The sequence below is a fragment of the Enhydra lutris genome, unplaced genomic scaffold (assembly GCF_002288905.1).
Source record: "Enhydra lutris kenyoni isolate GAN:26980312 unplaced genomic scaffold, ASM228890v2 scaffoldscaffold26, whole genome shotgun sequence".
Taxonomy (NCBI): Eukaryota; Metazoa; Chordata; class Mammalia; order Carnivora; family Mustelidae; genus Enhydra; species Enhydra lutris.
The window spans coordinates 2,172,819-2,194,356 of record NW_019154110.1 but is presented as its reverse complement, the minus strand read 5'-3'; the positions used below and the strand labels follow the sequence as shown (position 1 = coordinate 2,194,356).

At 51.9% G+C, this 21,538-nt stretch overlaps 1 protein-coding gene across 1 annotated transcript in view; it reads left to right on the top strand.

Annotated features, from left to right (window-relative positions):
• The window catches only part of LOC111151511 (rabphilin 3A like (without C2 domains)), an 87,559-nt gene that overhangs the window by 61,106 nt on the left and 4,915 nt on the right, over nt 1-21,538 (top strand). The window contains exon 5 of the mRNA XM_022509542.1: nt 1,469-1,643. Coding sequence (XP_022365250.1) covers nt 1,469-1,643 — 175 coding nt within the window. The remainder of the gene's footprint in view (nt 1-1,468; nt 1,644-21,538) is intronic.

Below are 21,538 nucleotides of genomic sequence, written 5' to 3'. Positions count from 1 at the left end.
TAGGTGCCGAGTCTTTGTAGACCAATTACCTGGGTTGAGCCTCTCTAGGAAAACCTGTTGAGTAGATTCTAAGTGGGAAGCACTGTATGTTCTTTGGCTCTGTTGGAGAACCATACGTACTTTGGTATCTTAAAGGCTCTGAGAAATCCTGCCGTAATGCTTTGTTGTTTAACCTAGTGCTTCCCAAGTGTACATGATTAGGAACTTTTTTTTTTTTTTTGGTCCAGTCTGTGTTAACAACCCATAGAACTAAGGTACAGCGGAGGCTTGGGGATTAGGAAACTCTGTCCTAGAGAAAATCAGGGCAGCCTCTGGCCTTCTGATTTTAAAATTCTCTCTTCTGAGGGGCGCCTGGGTGGCTCAGTTAGTTAAGCGTCCAACTTTTGATTTTGGCTCAGGTCGTGATCTCAGGGTTGTGAGACGGAGCCCGCCGTGGAGCTTGCTTAAGAGTCTCTCACCTGGGGCGCCTGGGTGGCTCAGTGGGTTAAGCCTCTGCCTTCGGCTCAAGTCATGATCTCAGGGTCCTGGGATCAAGCCCCACATTGGCTCTCTGCTCAGCAGGGAGCCTGCTTCCCCCTCTCTCTCTGCCTGCCCCTCTGCTTACTTGTGATCTCTCTCTGTCAAATAAATAAATAAAATCTTTAAAAAAAAAAAAAAAGAGTCTCTCTCTCTCCTCTCCCTCTACCCCTCCGCCCCCTCTCCAATAAAGAAATTACTCGGGAACTTGGTCCACTGGTTTTAGGATTTCCTTGTCTGTCAGATGAGAGGAAGAGGGTGGCAGTGACGGCCATAAGCATCACATCTGTCTGGTGGCGTCTTACATTCATTCCAGAGTCTGGTCCTCGTGGCTGCCCTGTGAGACAGGAACTCTTCCTACATTCCACCTCCTGGTGATGAAACTGGGAATCTGGAAGGTCCATGTGTCCCTATCTCACAGCAGCCCAGTGACAGATCCAAGGTTTGGACCCCAGCCGTCTGCTCTGAATCGCCAAAGTCTTCTCTGAGAAGGTCACGTTCCTTCACACTCTCCCCCTCCTCTTACTGAATACCCTGAACGTATATCCTTCGGTGGAAAAGAGATCAGGGAGTACTTGGCATTTCTTGAAGTAGGCATGGAGAGTTGGATGACCGTATCTCAGTGCTGCTAGGAATTCTAACCTGGGACTCTCTGAGGTTGGGGCCCTCCCTGCACTGGCACAGAACATGCCTCATCCCCAGGGAGTTCTCCAGAACAGCTTCCAGTATTGCACCGTCCCCCAGCCCGGCTCTTCTCCGAGCTTCCTGCCTCTCGCTCTGCCCCAGAGCCTCTAGGGAAGGGGCAGAGGGGAGGAATGAATGTGGAGCACCTTCTGGGCGCCCACAGCACAGAGCCCTTTCCAATAGGAGAGGAGGGCGGGCCAGTGTGTGAGCGCAGTACAGGGAGGGCTGCCCTGCGTCCCTTGCTCTAAGCAGATGTCACCCCTGCCAGGTCTGGAAGAGGTCGGGGGCCTGGTTCTACAAAGGGCTCCCCAAGTACATCCTGCCGCTGAAGACCCCCGGCCGGGCTGATGACCCCCACTTCCGACCTCTGCCCATGGAGCCCACCGAGCAAAAGCCCAGAAGCACTGAGACTAGTCGTGTCTACACGTGGGCCCGAGGGAGAGGTAAGTCCCCTTTGCCACCTGTCCCAAGATAGCAGCTGTCACAATCCCGCTGTCAGCCAGCTGGGCAGTGCCAAGGCACCAGGCCGGTGTCTGCCACACCTGCACAGGGCTCATCCTGGCACATCGTCCCTCCCTGGGCCCTCAGCTTGCCACCCACGCCCACGTGGGCAGCTGGACCTTAGCACAGGGATCGCTTGGAGCAGGGGGTCCATTGGGGGGCCATTTCACAAGCAAAGGCTCCTTTGGGGCTAGGGATGCTGTGAGCACTGTGGATCTTCGCAGGAGCGTGATACCTGCTGAGGTTTCTCGCAAAGTATGAAAACGCAGCTTTCCAAAGCTGGCCTGTACCATCTCTTCTTGGCGCTTCTGCTGCATCTCAGGAAGGGAGGACTCCTGGCTTCCCTGGTCCTAATGAGCAAGATGACTGTGCCCAGGGCCCTCTGGGTCACATGGAAGCTGCACTGCTGTGGCAGCCGGCCAGGTGGCTGCCATCGGAAGGGAGCTCAGCCCCACTGGTGGTCACAGTACCTGGTATGGTAGGCGGCCCTCCCCGGTTTGCAGGATGCTTTAATGTTCGTGATCTTCATTTTTAAAATTCCCGGTCTCACATCAGGCTCCAGAGGTGATCAGGGTGGGTATTTAAGCTCTGTTTTAGAGACCTGTAGCCTGAGGCCCACAGAAGAGGTTGCACTTACTGAGCTGCTGTATGGCTGAGATGGGACCAAAAGGCCGGGTCTTATCCTCTGGGCCCTTGCTCCTTCTGGCCTAAAGGGTCCAAGTTTAGGGTCCGTGTAGACATGGCAGCTATTTTTTGGGGCTCTTAAAGATCTTTGTGTTTGGTTTAAGACCTGGCATCTATCTTTTGGGCTTTTTTTCCCTTGTTGCAAAATTAAGGTGTGTTTATTAAAAAATGTTGAAGGCTGCCAAGTGATATCCTGTGGAAAGTAAACGTCAGCTGTAGGTCAGCCTGTCCAGCCATGACCGGCATTAACAGCGGGGTCTCTGTTCTCCTGAAACCCTCTCCTAGGCGTCCCCCGCCTCTTTGTCCAGAAGGCCTTCCTCGCAAATTCTGCTGGCCTCTGTTTGCACTTCTCCTTCCCACAAGTTCGCCATCACTGCCACAGCAAAACCCTTGTAGGAACCGTGGGCAAGGGTAAGGGTCCCCTGGGCAGGCGGGCAGGGGCACAGGCTGCATGGCACTGGCCTCAGGGAGGAGACCGTAATGGGGCTTTCTGGAGAAGTGGCTCCCTCCTCCACTCGGTCCCTTTTCCACCCTCCAGCTGAGGCTTCCTCCTGCCCCTGCCCTGTTCGGGGCCCACCTGTGTCCCTTGGGGTGATGGAGGAGTTACAGCTGGGGAGACAGAATATTGTTCTGAGTGGGCCCCAGGGGCCCTCACTGCCCTGTGTGCTCAGCATCCACGCGGGGCACACGTTCACACACACTCATGTGCTCACGCACACCCCTGGGAAGGACAGGGTCTCCCTCCCCACAGTCATGCAGACACAGATGCCTTTTGATGATGCGGGTGAGAAGGCCAGCGGCCCACACACACGCAGGTGGCATGGTTTATTAACTGAGTTTGCTCTGTGGCCAGGCCAGACCACGTGGAGGTCCTCCAGGTGAACTTGGGCTCCGTCTGCAGACTGGGTCAGAAGCTTCCAGGGTTCTGGAGCAGGAGGCAGCACATCCTTTGTGCAGCCCCCGGGCCAGGCATGTTGCAGTTCTGTGATGATCCTCATTTTAGTGACGAGCAGGAAGGGGGGTCCAGGCAGATGACTTATGTGTCTTGCCCATGGGCAGCAGAAAAGTGACAGTTGCTGGCTCCAGGCTGGTTGGAGAGGCCCAGAGGGTATCTGCATACATGCAGAGATGGGGTACACTGGGGGGTGCATGGAGTACGTGGTGTGGTTAGGCCTGAGAACTGAGGTACGCGGTGTGGGCAGGCCTGAGAACTCAGGCCTGAGAAAGCCCACAGTCGAGAGGAAGGAAGACTAGGAGCTGGTGGACGACATGGAGGAGGCATTGCTGGAGAGGGAGGACGAAAGCTCAGAGGTTCTCTGCCACGGGAACCAAAGCACCAGGGGTTTGCAAGGAGGGGGTCACAAGCCTGATGCTGTGGTTGTCCTCTTTGATGAGCCTCTGCAGAAGTGGGATCTGTGCTTTCTGATTGAGTTTGGTTCCCCTGGCCATTGCAACTCCTACTGTGTACTCATAGAGGCATTCGGGTGGCTATTGGACCCCCATGGGAGACTGGAAGCCCAGGCCACCTGGAACCACCCTTGTGATGGGCCTGGGCCTGGGACGAGGGGAGATCAGCCCCACACTAGCCCTTCTGTGGCTTCCTGGTGGTGTACAGGTCTGGAGTTCAGGCCTGTGGCAGCCCCACACTAAAGCTCTGTCTTGCCTGTCTGGAAGCCTCCCGAGCTGCCAGGGGCTACTGCATCAGTCCCAATTCCTTCTCAAGCTGTTCTCCAGGCTATCAGACTCCTGGCGGCAGACAGCCCCTGGCTGGCAGCCTTGGGAGTCTGGCATAGAGACCTCACGGGGCCTTTCCAAACCACTGACAACCGGAGAACCAATTAAAATTTTTCCAGCTCCAGGCGTGGCTTCCCCTCCCCAGGCCTACCATCAGCCATACCCAGGTGCCTAGCAGTTGGTTGGGGTCAAAACTATAGTTCGTGGGCCAAGTGAGAGCCCGTGTGGTAAGCCTAGCCCTTAGAGCACCCCATTCAACCCAAACTGAGCTCAGGGCCAGGCAGAAATAGAGGGACCAGCACTGGGGTGGGGCCCCACCCCACCACACTGGAAGCTGCATACTGGCAGGGCCATGTCTATCCTGAATAGGCCAGTTCCTTACTACCTAGCATGGGAGACGCATGGGATAGAGGCTTCTTAGGTAAAAGAGTGGATGAATGAATGAATGAACTACCCATACCCCACCAGGATATTTGAAAAACTGTGGAAGGATTTTCCCTAGGGCCTGCAGACTCCCCTGGGTCACAGTTCTGTTGGACAACCCCAAGAGAGACTTGAGGACTATGAAAACCACCCCCACTCTCATGAAGCAGCTCCCCTCATGAAGCAGAGCCCCTGCCTCTGGAAACCCCAGGACCATCATCCCCCTCCTGCCCCCCAGTCCCTGCTTCCCAGCATGAAAGCTGATCCTAGGGGGCACCTGGGGGGCTCCATCAGCTAAGCATCTCCTTAGGTTGTGGTCTCAGGGTTGTGGGATCAAGCGGGGAGTCTGCTTCTTCCTCTCCCTCTGCACCCCCAACCCTGCTCACGTGTCCCCTCTCTCTCGCTCTTGCTCGGTCTCTTAAATAACTAAATAAAATCTTAAAAAAAAAAAAAAAAAGCTACTCCTGGCATCAGATGCTCTCTCTTCTCTTCCCCTACCCCTGTTCCTCTATATCTCTCTCCCTCTCTCTCCCCCCCAATACATAAATAAATCTTAAAAATGATACCTGTTTTGTGCTTGCTACAGTAGCACATACACTAAAAATTACCTGTTTGAACCCATACCCCATTTTTTATTAAGTGGTTTATTTTTCTCATATTGATTTGTAGGTGCTGCTTATATGTTAGGGATGGTAGATGGCTGGCAAATGCTTTCCTCCTTGACTTTCCATTTAGTTTGACCTTGGTCTTTACTCATAGTATTTTGCCATTCAAAACCTGTTTCTCCTCATTTTTGTGAAGTCAAGTATGTCTTTTGTTGGCTTTGTGGTTTCTAGGTTTCCTATCTTGCTTCAAAATGTCTTCCTCCCCAAGGTTAAAAACAAATATATGCTAAATAAAACATTTAGTATGAGAACAAAAGGAAATTGCTTAAATATGATACAACTACCAAGGAAGAAAAAATATCCAATACCAAATATTACATTCACTGATAAAGAACCGAAGCCATGCTCTATCAAAATGCAAATCAAGAATACCCCTATTGGGGGGCGCCTGGGTGGCTCAGTCGGTTAAGTGTCTGACTTTGGCTCAGGTCGTGATCCTGGAGTCCCAGGATTAGGCCCCAAAGTGAGGCTCCCTGCTCAGTGGGAGTCTCCTTCTCCCTCTGCCCTTCACCCTGCTAATGCCCTCTCTTGCTCTCTTTAAAAAAACAAAAAAACAAAAAAAAAAAAAAAACAGACATCAGTTGACAGTGTTTTTGTAGTATTTAACTAATGAAATAAGGCAAGAAAATAATCTGTTGCTATTGGAAAAGAGAAAAAATTATATTATTTGCAGATGATGTGACTGTATACTAAGAAAACCCAAGAGAGCCTACTAAGACAACCCATTGGGATTAATAAGACAATCTGGGAACCGACAGGATGCAAAGTATATTGATAGTTTACACACCAAAAAAAATTGATAGTTTTACTCTCTGCTAATTAGAAGGAACAATGGGGAAATTCACTCATAATTGCAGCAAAAATTATAAAATAACTAGAAGTGAAGTTGAAAACAATTATAGTTCAACTTGAAGAAAATTATAGAACTTTATTACAGGACCAAAAAAAAGCAAGAGACAAACAGAGAGGCAGACAAAGATCTGGATCCCTCCAGATTAATAAATGTAATAATTCCTATCTGATTTCCCAGTGGAGTTTTTAGGAAGGAACAGATTCAGACATTTCTCTTATCCACTGGATAAACGAAACATGGCTTAATCATACAGTGGAATATTATTCAGCCTTAAAAAAGGAATGAGCTGCTGACATTGGCTACACTATGGATGAACTGTGCATACTCTCTGCTAAGTGAAAGATGCCAGAGACAAAGGTCATAACAGTTGTATCACCCTGATTATATGAAATGTTCAGAACAGGCAAATCCATGGGGCACCTGGGTGGCTCAGTCAGTTAAATGTCTGCCTTCGGGTCAGGTCATGATCCCAGGGTCCTGGGATCGAGTCCCAAGATGGGCTCCCTGTTCAGTGGGGTGTCTTGCTTCTCCCTCTCCCACTCCCCCTGCTTGTGCTCTCTTGCTCACTTTCTCCCTCTCAAATAAATAAATAAATCTTAAAAAAAAAAAAAAAAAAGAACAGGGAAATCCATGGAAACAGAATGTAGATTCATGATTGCCAGGACCAGGGAGCTAGGGGGAAGAGGGAAGGATTGCTAATGGGTACAGAGAACATGTGATAAAGATATTCTGGAACTGAATAGTGGTGATGGTTGCAAGACACTAATGAATATACTAAAAACCATGGAATCGTACACTTCCAGAGGGTGAATTTGATGGTATATGAGTTATATTTCATTATAACATAATGTTTTGAGGTTTTTTTTAAGATTTTATTTTATTTATTTGACAGAGATCACAAGTAGGCAGAGAGGCAGGCAGAGAGAGAGAGGGGGGAATCAGGCTCCCTGCTGAGCAGAGAGCCCGATGCGGGGCTTGATCCCAGGACCCTGGGATCGTGACCTGAGCTGAAGACAGAGGCTCTAACACACTGAGCCACCTAGGCACCCCCAAAATATTTTTTTCTTTTTTAAGAATGGCAAGGTAGTAGAAGGAGCTGCTTACTCTTAAGGCTTACTATAAAATTACTATAATCAATAGAAATAGTAAAGGATTGGCATCAGAATAAATAGAATATTTATTTTTAGGATAAATAGGTAAGTAGAACAGAATAGGGAAATAATAGACCTAAGGATGTATGGAAGCTGAACATAGGTAGTTTTTCAATTCAGTGGGAAAATAACAGGTTTATGTAACAACCAGAATTAGCATAATTAGATTTCCACCCGTTCCATGTGTATTCAGAAACATGCCACAGAAAGATTAAAGATCTAAATGTTAGGAGCTCCTGGGTGGTGCAGTTGGCTGGGCGTTCAACTCTTGATTTCGGCTCAGGTCATGAGCTCAGGGCCTTGAGATCGAGCCCCATGTTGGGCTCCTTGCTGGTCATGGAACCTGCTTAAGATTCTCTTTCCCTCTGCCCCTCCCACCCCTCCCTCAAAAAAAAAAAAAAAAAAGTTAAAAATAACACAAAGAGGGCACCTGGGTGGCTCAGTGGGTTAAGCCTCTGCCTTCAGCTCAGGTCATGATCTGCTCAGCCGGGAGCCTGCTCCCCCCACCTCTCTACCTGCCTCTCTGCCTGCCTGTGATCTCTCTCTCTCCTTCAAATAAATAAAATCTTAAAAAAAAAAAACACAATATATTAGAAAAGATCCAAGATATTTTTTTCTGCTGTGTTATCTCAAAGAGAGCTGGTGACGCTCCGGCACGTGTAGAACAGGTTGGCTGACTACCTGAGTTTACTTCTCTCCCCTTTTCTGTACCCTGGGTGTTGATTTGGGACAAGGATTTGCCCACAGACCACTAGGCAAGCCTTCTGTAAGCTTGCTTATAGCAGGTCATTCATTCTTTCCCCAGGATGGAGGAAGGAACAGAGTGACCTGAGTGGCCTTGGGTCTGACCTGTGTGTCTCTGGGAGAAGTCCACCTTCCCACCTAAACAATCTAATCTTTTTTTTTTTTTTAATGTTTTTATTTATTTGAGACTGAGACAGAGTGACAGAGATAGCACAAGCAGGGTGGAGAGAGAGAAGCTGCTCCCTGATGACTGGGGAATCCCGACATGGGGCTTGATCCCAGGACCCTGGGGTCATGACCTGAGCCGAAGGCAGTAGCTTAACCCACTGAGCCACCCAGGTGCCCTGCACCTGGTAGATCTAAATGGAGTGTGTGCTCCACACTGCTTTTCAGTGGCGGATCATTACTCCCAGTTCATGGCAGTAATGACTAATGCCAGTTTGCACACTCCTGGGTCTCTTTGCTCCCCTGTGAAAAAAAAAGGTGTAAAATGTGGAGCCAGTACTATGGGTTCTTGGGTCTTAATCCCTTTAGAGCTTGGCCCACCTCTTTAGCAGACTTCTTTCCTTTGAGCTGGATTCTCACCCGTGGGCTATGTACAAAGATATTTGCTGGCAGTAGGGGTGGCTGATACCATATTAACTTGGCATATCTGGGTCATAAGAGATTATCTGTTTTGTCATATGCTAGAAAGTTTAGGGAAGGCACCTGCAGCTGTGGTTCAGCAGCTCAGTGATGTCAGGACAGGTGTCTTTATAATTCTTGCTCTTTCCCTCATGGTCACAAGATGGTTGCAGCAGCTTCAGCCATCACTATAAAGAATGGAAGAAAGTTAAAAGGGGAGGCTGAAAAATCAAGCCTTTAACTTCTGCAGCCTTGCATTATGATAGAAGCAGGCAGTGGGGAGGAGGGCTTGTCTTGGATACTAGATGAGCCTAATTCCCTACAAGAGCTAGAGAGAGCTGAATTTATCTGAGTGAAGTCATTACAGCTGGAAATTATTCTCAGATGGGATTTTGTGCTTCTCTCCCTCCAGTGACAAGGATCCTTAACATGATGGGGCTTCTTTTCTTCAGCCCTCAGTGCTCTGACTGGAGGCAACATTGGGCAACATTGCCCTATCTACTCGATGGTTGGTCTGCCCCATCTGGCCACCTGTGGCTGAGCTCCTGAAATTGGGGGCCTGAAGCCCTGAGTCTAGAGTACATACACTGTTCGAAGGGCATTCTAGGATGTGTCTACTTTTCTCAGATGAGAACCAGAGAGCTGGGATCCCTTGGAGACCAACCTCAGCTTGGTAAGGCTTTGCCATGTTGGTCTTTACCTGGAGCCTGGGGCTGGGCAGGTGGGAGGGGACTAAAGCCTTCATCACTGCTCTGTGGCCTGGCCGGCTTAGGGAGGCCTTTTCATTTTGTCTTCCACCACAGACCCATAAAACCCTACCCAAGTGTACAGATACCCATTTCCTCCCCACTCCTCCTCAGAGATAGCACAGAAGCCACAGTAGGCCAGAAGGTCCCTGGCTGAGGCACAGGAAGGTCTCTAGAGTTCCCATAGCTGTGGGGCAAGTGCACTTTCCCATCTCTGCTGAGCCGGTGTCACTGTCCCTCTGCAGGGCCCTCCCATGTCCTGCCCTCTGGCAGCCCCGTGAGCAGAGCAAGGGCTTCCTGGAAGGATGTGAACAGATTTACACACTGGGTGATTCAAGGTCTGTTCCAGAAAAGTACTTCAAGGTTTTGCATTTGTTCCAGTTGGATCGTTTTGAGAAAAATAGAGGGGTTTCATTATCGCTTCCTTGGTTCACTAAATTTTAAACACTTTTTAAAAAAATCCTCAACTGTGGTTCCGTTTGCAGTCCAGGGAAAGCAAGTGTCAGGATTGTTTGGGTTGAGCGGTCTGGTTCAGGTCAGGCTACAAATGTTTACCCTGGGCCAGCCTTGCTGAATGACCCCCGGCTAACCCACCTCCACCCCCGACACTGCCGTGCGCCACACTGGGCGCCACATTGGCAGCAGCCAGAGCTCTGCAACTCATGGTCATTATCTCATCAGATGCTCAGACAGCCCATGGGGCAGCTTCAGGATAGACGAGGAGGGGGAGGCTGTCCTACACACTTGCAGCCAAGAGGCCATTCCTCTCCCCTCTGGGTTCAGCATAGAGTAAACCGTTGCCCAAATCCCCACGCACAGTGGCTGTCCCCTTTCAGTTTTGGCAGGAGGATTTTTGGTTGCGAGGAATGGAGACCACCAAGGCCAGCTCAAGTACAGGGGTTGCTGCCAGGCTGCTGGGAAAGGTCTTCCGGAAGCAGAGGAGACAAGGCTTGTGAGACTTGTGGGGTGGAAGAGTATGGTAGCGGCTGCTTCTCGGGTCAGCTCCATCCCCTGCATCTGGCGTGCCCCTCCTCTGGCTGCACTTACGACCCCACATCTGCACTCAGGGAGGAGGTGGTTGGCCCACCTCATTCCTACTCAGGCTGTCCTTTTCACATCTAGCCTGTATCCCATCAGATGGCATGGCTACTTAGGGCTGCAGAGCTGGGACAGCACAGGGGGAAATTTGTATCTCTTGCTCAATAGCCATAGAATTGGATGTTTGGGGTCTGACATGGTAGTGAGTTCCCTGTCACTGGGAGCATTCAAGCAGAGGCTGGCTATTATAGGGAGGATACTGTGCTTTAGAAACTGAGGGAAATTCAATACAGACTTGTTACTATGTGTCCAGAGTTTGCCTCCATACTGTGATCAGGGCTGGGGAGATGGGAATACATGGTATGGCCCAAGATGGAGAAATCCACATGGCCCACGAAAGCTTGGAACCGCAGACCTCTTTCTCGTTAGTGCAGAGCTGCAGCCAACAGAGCTAATCAGCAGTTCGGTGGCAGCCGTTTTTCCATCAAACCCATATGCTGTTTCCTGACTTCTTAACGCAGTGTGCTATTTATACCAGTAGATCCATTCATTCTTAATGAGCCACGGTTGTGGATTGTAAAATGTTTTATTTTCATACAGGATTGCTCACTGCCCAGAGCCAGCTGTTGCTATGCCACCTTCCTTCTTTCTCTGTTCCTAAGAAATTAGCATTTTGGAAGCTCCTTGGAGCACTCAGCTGCCCCCTCCCACTCCCTACTCCCCCCCCCCCCATATGTTCCCAGCCAGACTCTGGACTTGCCATTTCTGTCACATTGGCTCAAACATGGCACATGAACTCCCTGAAGCCTTCAGAGCAGCTGGGAGGGTGTGTTCCTTGCAGGGGGCCAGGCTGGCTGAGGCTTGAAGAAGGAGGCAGAGGATGGCAGAGCAGGAGGGCTTCCATGTTGGGAAGTGGGATGCCATCTGTCCTCTGAGGGTTGGACACTTGCCTGTGTTTGAGGTTGCAACTCGATCTGGCTCACTGGTTTAAGTTCACTGACAACTTTTTTAAATGTGAAGAATTCTTATTATTTGAAAAGATATGGAATTCTGGCTATTCTGAACATCAGAAAGTCTGCTGACTGCCCCCTCCCTGGACAAATTGGACAGACTAAGGCAGCTTCCCTCTTCACACTGGGCATGCTTTCTTGGGTTTGCCGAAGTCCCCACCCCTCCTTGTTGTCTCTTGCCACTCTGATTACCACCCTTCCAGCGTTATTAAGAAGAAACTGAAATAGTTCTTGTTTCCACACCCCTATTGAAAAGAGAGAGCCTAAGAATTAGACCAACAGGAACATCTGTTGCAACAAAAATGGGCACACTGCTCTGCGGAAATAAATACTCATATCCAGAAAGATGATAAATATATCAAAATAAATATCATGCCCAGCCCACCTCACCCACTGACACTGCCAGCTGACCTGTGGAAAGCAGAGCTTGACAGCATCACATCTGTGCCTCGCCACCCCCAATCCTGGCCCCAGGCTAGGGAAATTAGTTTTTGGAAGTCTTTCTTCCTCTCTGGGCTCTGGTTGCCCCAGGAGTAGGATGGAGATGAGGGGGCTGGGACAGTCTGTTGTCTTCCAGCTTTGGTATCTTACAGTTCCAAATCCAAGGGAAGGAAACTTTCTGGAGAAATTTCTGGCAAGTGGTGAAGGAGCTCACAGATCTTACGCTGAGGCTGCCCCTCCCGCAGAGACCAGCCCCATCTCAGCACTGGCCCTGCCCTCCCTGTGCGCACACACAAGCACACACGCGCAGGCGCGCAGGATCCCGGGAGCTTTAGAGAAAAGGCTGGAGACACTGTCTTCTGAGTGTCTGAGAGGGCGTCAGGCGTCCCTCACTGCAACCCATAAACGCCTGACTCCGGTCTGCATGGTGTAGGTCGGCTGTTTGGGTCCAGAAGACAAACGAGAAAGGGTCATAGTGCTGTGTGGAGCTCCCCCCAGCCATTTGAGGAGCTAGATGCCTTCCTTCTCCACAGGCAGGAGAAGACCAAGGGGTTGGCGCTCAGCTGGCAGTCTTCCCTTGTGGCTGCCATTCCTGCACGCTCTGAGGGCCCGGGGACTGTTTGCCTGTAGGTCTGTGCAGGTGAAAGAGGCCGGCCTCGGGCCTCGGTGCTGAGCGTCCAGACAAAACCAGCAAGGGTGGTCGCCGCCAAGGCTGGCTTGCGTGGTTGCTCACCGCAGCCTGTGCCCGGCGCGGGGCATTCCTTGTTTCATGGGATCCCCTGACAACTGGGGCAGGGTGAGCCGTGTACTACTGTGGTCCCATGTTACAGTAGGGCACCAAGAGGTCAGATAATCTCAGTGTGGACAGAAAGATGCCCTCCGCATTTAGGAAACTCTGCCCTTCCCCTAAATCTCAGGGAAGTCGAGGCCCAGCCACCTTTTTTGTGGCTGTTTTCAAAGAGAATCCCATGCATACTAATTTGTCCTGACCTTCAGAGCCCTTGGTGAAGCCAAATGCTAGCCCGATGCCAGTGGGTGGGAAGGGGGGGTAGCTTCCCCAGAACAGAAGCCCTAAACTTCAGTGAACTGTGGGCTCCCACTGCTGCACCCCACCCCTGCCCCAGCAGCACCCCCTGCCTGTCCTGGGCATCCTCCTTGGCTTGGGGATTGACTTCCCAAGAGCAGAAGGCCCTCGTTAGCCACACCACAGAGGTCAGGGGCATGGCTCTCCATTCTCGTTTGTCCAAGCCCAGTGACAGCCTCAGTTGATTGGATGATTCCAGCTCCAAGGCAAGGTCTTGGGCCTCCTTGTCCCCACTCCCACCCCATCTGAGCCAACACCGGGGAAGCAGCCCCCACAGCCAGCCTCTGGCTTCTGTTAATGGATGTGTGCTGAACTTCCACTTGGGGGTCTGGGCGGGGCTCCGCCCTGTGCCATGAAGCACACCCTCTCCAGCCACTCACCTGTGTCACCATGGAAACCTACAATTCAACTCTACCCGCTCTAGATTTCTCAGCCTCTAGGAACCTGGGTGACGTGAATAAACCCAGGCCTGCCTGCCCTATCCAACACCAGTAAAGCCCAAGGAGATAGCTGTGCCATCATAGGTGAAGGCTGGCCTGGCACATAGGCTGAGCTGATTCCCCACTGCTGGCCCAGGAGCCGCAGGAGGGATAGGAGAGTGCATCTACCCAGATTTCCATATAGGACGGGGGGGCCAGGCCTCTCCTGCCTCACTTGCTTCTGGGTCCACCTGGGGTTCAGGTAGTCCTGGCAGCCCATCCCCCACATTCAGGCTCTGAGCACAGACCCCATGGCCCTGAGCCTCTGCTCAGGTAGGGGAACTGGAGGGATGAACCCAAAAGCCAAGAAGGCTGGACCCTGAGGGAATGGGACAGAGAGGCCTGGGGAAAGAGAGAGACACAGACCCAAAGACAGATGGGCAAAGATGCTGAGAGATGAGACTAGAGAGTGAGAACCTGACTAAAAACAGAGGAACCAAGGAAAAAAAAACCAAGAAGACCCAGAACACAAAGACACACAAGACATATAAGACAGGAAAGAAAGATAAGAGAAGCAAAGGCAGAGAGAGATTTTTTTAAAACATCAGCAAAAAAGGAGGCCCAAAGAGACAAAAGACAAAAGCCCAGAGACCCATAGAGTCAGAAGGAGAGAGAACTGTGGTAAGGATAGAAGCAAGGAACATTTTGCTTCCCAGCAAAGGCAGGAGATATTCATTCACTTTGTTTCATCTGTGCTATAAATCAGCAGCAATAACCTGCCAGAGAGAAATAGTGCAGAGCACACCCAAAGCCAGACCTCACCCCTAAGTGCCTGAGCCTGAAACCTTTCTGTTGAGCCAGCGGGGCTGTCCAGGCCCCAGAGAAGCCCACTGCCTGGACTTTGCCTTTCCTGTTCTCTGTCAGGGATGCAAGACACACCCTGGCCCCAGCATTTCTGTTCCAGCATTTGTGTCTAAACTCTGCCTGGTTTTAAATTCCACCTCTTCCAAGAAGCCTTCCCTGACTTCCCTTCTCCTTGAACACTCTGCCTCCGCAGAGAGTATCATGTTCACTCTGGAGGAAGCTGTTCTTATCTTCCATCCTCCCCCTCCCATTCTATCTGGAGCTCCTCCACCAAGGGCAGGACCACAGGATTTCAATGCTGGCAACCACATCACTATTGATTTGAGGATTCGTCTTCATTATCCAGCGCCTCCTGTCTCTCTGTGAGCCCAAAGAAAGGAGTTAATTAAAATCAATGATGAAGGAATAAGCAAGCACAGGAAACTCTCCACTCCCCAACTCTCAGTTCCCAGCTTGGTCTGTGCTGTCCCTACTGATGTCCCTGGTGGCACCCCAGACGGGAGACCAAGGAAGAAGGCCTCCCTGAGTGCCATATGCTCACCCCACTCTCTGAGGTTATCCTGTGATATTTCCACCTCACAGATGAGGAAACGAAGCTCAGGGCAGTCAGGGAGCTGGCAAGCAAAGGTCACAGATCTCCTGACTCTGGGGTCTGGGAGAGAGGGAGGTGGGCTCTGTCCCTCTCTGGCTTCCCAGGATCCATCCCTATGAGGACAGGTTCCCCTGGCCTTGGATTTGAAAGAAGAGCAGACTGTGTGTGAACAGTGCCTCAGGCCCGCCACCCATCATCTCCTGCCCAGGGCCTACCCACCCCATGTTTGCGACAACCAGCCTCTGACCCCCCCTCTCCCCATCTGTCTGTCCCTGGCTCAGGCTGAGGCCACCAGCAGCCTGGCTTGGCCCACCTGAGTGTCCTTCAAAAGTGTGGAGGCTATGAGGAGGCACCTGCTGGGTCTACCCCTTCTGGAACTGGAGCTGGCTCGTCACCACCTTGCTGACCACCATCCAGTCCTACTGTCTCTATTCACTGCTGTATCCTCTCCTGGGGAGGTTTTTCCAGGAAGCGGGCCAGTATTTCCTGCGTGTCTGCTTGACCCAAAGCTCAGTGCTGGGGGCCGAGGAAAGGAGGCAGATGCGGATTTTGAGACGGGGCCCTGACCTCAAGCGGTTCCTGGTACAGTTGGGGGACTCAAGACAGTCATTCATAGGAAAAGAAATGCAATGCCGGGCGGTGTCTGAGGGGCCTGGAGAGCTGCCCCAGCAGTCATGGGGAGAGTGAGGAAGGGCCTGTCTCCCATTTTCCCTTCCCCTAGGGCCAAAGACACTTTTCAATAGAGGCACAATTTAGCTGGGCTTCTGGGGGATGAACTGGAATTGAATTTTTAAGAATATTTACAGGCCTGCATAGCTTGTTGAACTTGCAGTGCCTTTTGTCCTACTCGATCTTATTTCTTCTGGGTTGCTCTTGTCTCTGTTTCACAGAGGAGAAGATTGAGGCTCAGGATGATGAAGGTCTTTGCCCAGGAGTGTCCAAGGCAGGGCCAGGACTCAAGCCTGGATGTGGGGAGGGAGCTAGAAGTCTGTCACTCACATCACAGTGCCTGCCTCTGACAGTTTCTCTGGAGAGAAATCCAGAAAGCGTGCGTTGGGAAGACAGCGGAGGAGCTGGCTGGCCTTGAGGGGAGGACTCCTGAGGGAGCAGAGCACGGAGGGCAAGGGCAGACTGGGGGATGCCCTGCCTGCTGGGAGGGAGGAAAGAGCAGAGGTCTCAGAAGGAACTAAGCCTGGGCTCAAATCCTAGCCCAGCCTGCAAATGGCCTCTGAAACATCTCGTTCCTCTGGCACAACCTAGGAATCCACATCCCCCTCCCCCAGAGAAGGTGAGTCCACCTCTGTGAGGTTGGTCCTGGCACCAAACACAGTGAGGCCAGTCCTGCAGCAGGTGGTGTGGGCCTTGAGTTCCGGAAGAGTCCCTCAAACGAAAGGCCCCTCCCATGTGCCAGACGCGGCCTGTGTTACCATGTGAATGCTCACAAGAAAGCCAGAAAAGGACCCAGCAGAACCAGTGCCCCTTCACCACCCCATACCTCCCCCCTGCGACCACCAGACAGAGCCCCAGACTTGGGAGGCCCCTCAGTGGGATTTCAGGCTGCAGGCCCCGCCCTCTTTGCGGGAGGTACAGCTTCTTGCCTGTCCCAGTGGGGATAGTTCTGCTGCTGCCCTCTGCAGCCTGGTAGGCAGGGTAAGGCTAATTGGGGACGTCTATGCATTCCCCGGGGCCTTCTCATCTTCCCTTTACATTAAAAAAAAATTATTTTGGTTTTAGTATGCAAAATTTTCCACCATCTGCTTTGCCTTGGCAGAATGTTTGCTGAAAATATCTCTCTTCCTCTCTAATTCCCATCATTTCTGGGGGCTTTGGAAGCCTCCAAGTGGAACAGCAGCAGCTCGCTAGTGCCTCCCAGGCTCACGGGCTGTTCTTGTGCCAGCAGGCGGATGTTGTGGCCCAGAAGTCACATCTCCCCACCTCTCAGCCGGAGAGGGACCCTGAGGGCCCTCCACCAAAGAAACACAGCCAACCTGAGGTTGAATCCTAGGGTTCAGACTGAAGAGCTGTCCAGGTTGGTCTCTTTGTGTGTGATAATGCCCTGAGAAATGCCCAGGGCCACAAAGAGAGGGGGTGGCCGAGAAGAGCCAGGAACTATGTCCCCCCAAATCCCAGTGCAGTGCTTGGAGGTCAAGTGGCCAGCATCCTGCCTGTCGCCTGGACCATCCCAGGCAAGGTGTCTTCACAGGACAGCAGCTGCTCCACGTGTCCTTTGAGGCAGTCAGGAAAGACTTTCCAAAAGGGAAGACTTCCCCCCACCTTCGTGTACCAAAACTCTGAGTTTCCATGGTGACAGTCAAATTGCAAATCCATCCAAGAGTGAGTCGGGGAAAAAGAAAAAGCTGGCCTGTCCCCAGAGAAGCTAGCCACTGCTAAGGATGAGAGCTGAGCAGAGTGGGGCAGCCCTTCTGGGGCATGATGGGAAAATCTCAGGGATGCCAGCTCCCCCAGCAGAGGGTCCTGGGTCTAGGGCCGCTGGGGTGAGGGAGGCCTTCCTTCCTCCCTGCCTTCTGGCAGAGCCCAGGTGAGTCCATTTGGTGACTCCTCCTTCTCCTTGGGCAGATGAGTGGGACCGTCTTGTCCCTGGTGCTTTCCCATCTTCGATCTGAAAAATCAGGCGTGGGCTGAACACAAGCACTCATCACCAAGCCATCTTAGACTGTCTTGGGGGAATTAGAAGGGAAAAATCAGCCTTCAGACACACAGAGTGTTTTGTTGAGGATGGAAGAGCAAGGGCCAAAAGATTTATGAGCCTAAAAGCTTCTTTAATAGACCTGGAAGATTTATGATCACAGCTGCCATGCAGCGAGAAAGGTGGCAATCGGCAATCGAATGGCAGATTACCCAAGATTTAGGTTTTATAGCGACAGTCAGAGGGGGAGGAGGAAGAAAAACTTCTTCCCTGCTGCAGGAGGAATGTTGGGGTAAATAGTGTTTGCACTGGGTCCTGTCCAGGTACATTCTCAGCAGTGTCTTCTTGGTGTGTTTCTTTCCCACCGACAGTAACTGCCAAGGTCAGGTGTGGACACTACTAGCTTCCTTCAGTTTCTTTCTTTCAAGTAGAGTTTATTACAGTGGATTAGAATGGGATTGGGTTTGCACTACCAAGACCTCTAAGCTGAGGTCTGGCCCCAGTTCAGAGTTCCAGACACAGTGAGCCAGGGAGGCATGGCCTAGGGGGATGAGTCTTGTCGATTGGCTGGTTCCCTGCCCTGGGACACCTTTGTGAGCTCAGTTGTCATCTAGAACTGTTTCCCCTTTCCATGGCTATGGGCATTTGGGGTCTGTAAAAGGAGACAAAGAACAAGTCGACCGCCTAACTTGCCTAACTTGAGGAGGACTTATTTTTTTATAGAACTTGAACAACCTAGGCACTTGGGACTAAGCAACATGGTGCCCAAACCTGGCCTCCAAGTTTGGGATGCTTGGGACAAGACCCACCCCTCACAACAAAATCTGCTTCCCTGGTGTAACACAATACTGTCTTCTTGCAGTTTAAGCTCACTCTGGGACCCGCGTGACCCAACACTGCATGTGCGGATGACAGGCGGGGGGAGGGTGAAGGAGCAGGATAAATGAGCTTGCCACCAAAACCTGAGTCCGAGACGCCCTCTCCCATCGTCTCCTTTGGAGCTCTTGGTATTTTGCTCCCTTGGTCACCTACACAGTAGCGCCCAAGGACCCTGGCCTTGTTTCAACCCTGGAGAGCTGCCTGTCCCCCCTGCCCCAGCCCCAGGCTCACTCCCCTCTGGCCCCAGAATTATGAAGATTGACCATAGGGGAGACAGAGCATTCCAAGTCAGGAAGAATGACTACATTATGCATAAGCAGAGACTCAGGGAAGCCATTTGGAAATCAATCCCAGCTCTCCTCAGGGACTCCCCTTTGCTTAACAGGCTGCCAGTCCCCCTTCTATCAGGAGGACACCACCCTCCCTGATTTCTTTGCAGCTGCCCCAAGGGAGACCTGGGGAGCTGCTCTCAGCCTCCTGCCCACATCCCACTCCCTTTGTCCAGGGACCCCCAGGGCAGATGCCTCATCTGTCACCGAGTGAGTCAAAAATATGTCAATGCTTACAAAACCAACACCCGTGAGGTCCCGTAGATGGAGTCATGATCAAAGACACCCCATCTGGGACCTGCAAAGCAGCTGCAGAATAAATCAGGCCTTTGCACTTCTCAAATACTATGAAGGGGCATATGGACCCCCAGCCCCTCTGAATCCCAGGCTCCATCACAAAAGCCCGCAAAGCCACACCAGAACTCTTTTTCTGGGGAAGGCCATGGAGGGAAAGAGAGCAGAAAAGGCAAAAATCCTTGAGCAGCTAGAGGAAGGAAAAGCTGGGAACAGTCACGTTAGCATCACTGTTGTCCCACCCACGTGGGTCAGGCTGTGCGCAAGAAGTGCGCCAGCCTCGTTCACCAGTGCACTTTGGCCCTGCCCCCCAGGATCCCGGCAGTCTGCTGGGGGAAGCACATGCACGCGCGCGCGCACACACACGCACACACACGCACACGCATGCTGAAAGCAGACAGTGGCTGTAGCAGAATGCCTAGAGCATTCAGCCAGCCAGTCGCAGGTGAGAGGGAAGGCTCCCTGGAGGAGACAGGCGCCTGGCTGGCTCAGTCGGTACAGCATGGGACTCTTGACCTTGGGGTTGTAAGTTTGAGCCCAACGTTGGGTGTGGAGATTACTAAAAGAACAAATCAGTAAACAAAAAGTACCCAGGAGAAGAGGCACGGGCAGGGAATTCTGAGCCGTAGGAAGTGAGTTGCTGGAGGAGGTACTAACCGGCAGTTTGGTAAGAACCCAGTCGTGTGGAGAAGCCTGAGTAAGATTGGGCAGGATGGGGATGCCTGGGTGGCTCAGTTGTTAAGCATCTGCCTTTGGCTTAGGTCATGATCCGGGGGCCTGGGATCAAGCCCCGCACTGGGCTCCCTGTTCAGCAGGGAGTCTCCCTCTCTCTCTGCTGCTCCCCAGCTCATGCTCTGTCTCTTTCTTTCTAATAAATAAATATGATCTTAAAGAATGAAAGAGTAGGCTAGGATGTACGTGTTAGCTGGAGCATTCCCCTCCGTGCCAAGAGAGGTGCCCACAGGTGGAGCCCCGGTGGGAAGCGAGTGAAGGAGTCCCGACTGGAGACACGGAGGTTTGGAGCTAAGCAGGAGACCATGGTGAGGAGGCCACTGGTTGGAGAACCACTCGGGAGGCAAAGCGGGCAGAATGTGGGGATGGGGAGAGGGAAGAGTCAAGCAGTCATCAGGACTTCTTCCCGAAGCACCTGTGTATCAGACACTCTGCCGAGGCCGCACGGGGTAGAGAATCTCCTAGAGCTGGAATGGTTGGCCAGCTCCATCCCTCCGGTTGCCAGATTCAGTGACCTGTGACTCCCTTTGCTTAAGGCACAAAGGCTTTCCAGAAGGCCCTAGAAGCTCCATGGCCTGGGTCCTGCTGTGGCTACTCTTGTACCCCAGGGGATTTCCCTGCCTGACCACTGTCCTTCCTGCAGGATGCTGACGCTGGCTCAGTGCTTTCCCCTGCACACAGCTCCACAGGGAGCCTAACCCATCACATGAAGCCTCTCAGCCACCCTGGGCATAGACTGACTTGATTTCCGATCTCGTCACCGACCCCACCCCATGGGTCTCTGGGGCTCGGAGCTGTTGGGCAGTCGTGCTCTCTGGGCAGCTGACACTGTGCTGGGCAGAGTGCCCAGCCTCTCCTCCCTTCCTTCCGGACCCAGCATGTCGCCCTCCCCGGCAAGGCACATGGACTCACACCCCATCCACCGAGTCAGTGCCCCGTGAGAGTGGTTTACCCATGACCCCAGACCTTCTGTGCTGTGTGGTACTTGGTATGAGGATGACATCACCTAATTAAATGTTACGTAAACTGCTGGAAAGAGCCAGGAAAAGACAGAGTTGTTTCATTAAAACCAGGACTTCCTAAAGTCTTGAGAGAAGCGACGTGCTTAAAAAAGCTATTGAATCAGGTGTGGGCAGGACAACTGTAAAAAGCAGGAGAAAGGAATGGAAAAGCAGAGAAGGATCCTGCACTCACCCCGCTTTGCTAATGTCTCTAAGCTGTGCTCCAGTGTAGAGACCCCGTGCCTGGGGAGAACAGACACTGCCATACAGACACAGCTTAGACACAAAAGACCCTGTGGGACTGATCTCAAAGCAGCCCCCAATCCCTCCATCAAAAGATGGGTGAATGGGTATACATTTCTATGCTTAAAATTAAAATAGAATGTTTAATCTATGAATATATCCGGTATTATGACTCCCACTGTTGATCCACTGGCCAAATGTGGTGCCAGGTAGTCCAAAAAAGGTTTCTACCACAGCAGGTGTTTGCCGGGAGAGCTCCCTCTCCTCCCCTCTCCTGGGACTCCAGCCCCATCGGCCTGGCTCCCGTCTGTGTTCACAAGACCCCACTGTACATTCCTGGACGAACTGGGACGAGTGCCCAGGCCTGCCAGCTCCCAGTTCATTTCTCCCAGTAAAATCAGACTGGTTGCAGACACAGAGGGGTAGAGCCATTCTGCCAGGGAGTGACCCCAGCTCTCCCACTTAGCACCTTGGGCAAATGCCTTGGCTTCCGCACCTGCAAGCCCCGTGTTCGGGGTTGTCCAGAAGCTTCAGCGAGCTGGCAGATATCAAGTGCCTGGAGTGCTCTATAAGGGTTGGCGAGGACCGGATATTTTGTACCTGTAACACAGCCTCAGCACAAGGTAGAGGGGCGTGGCCT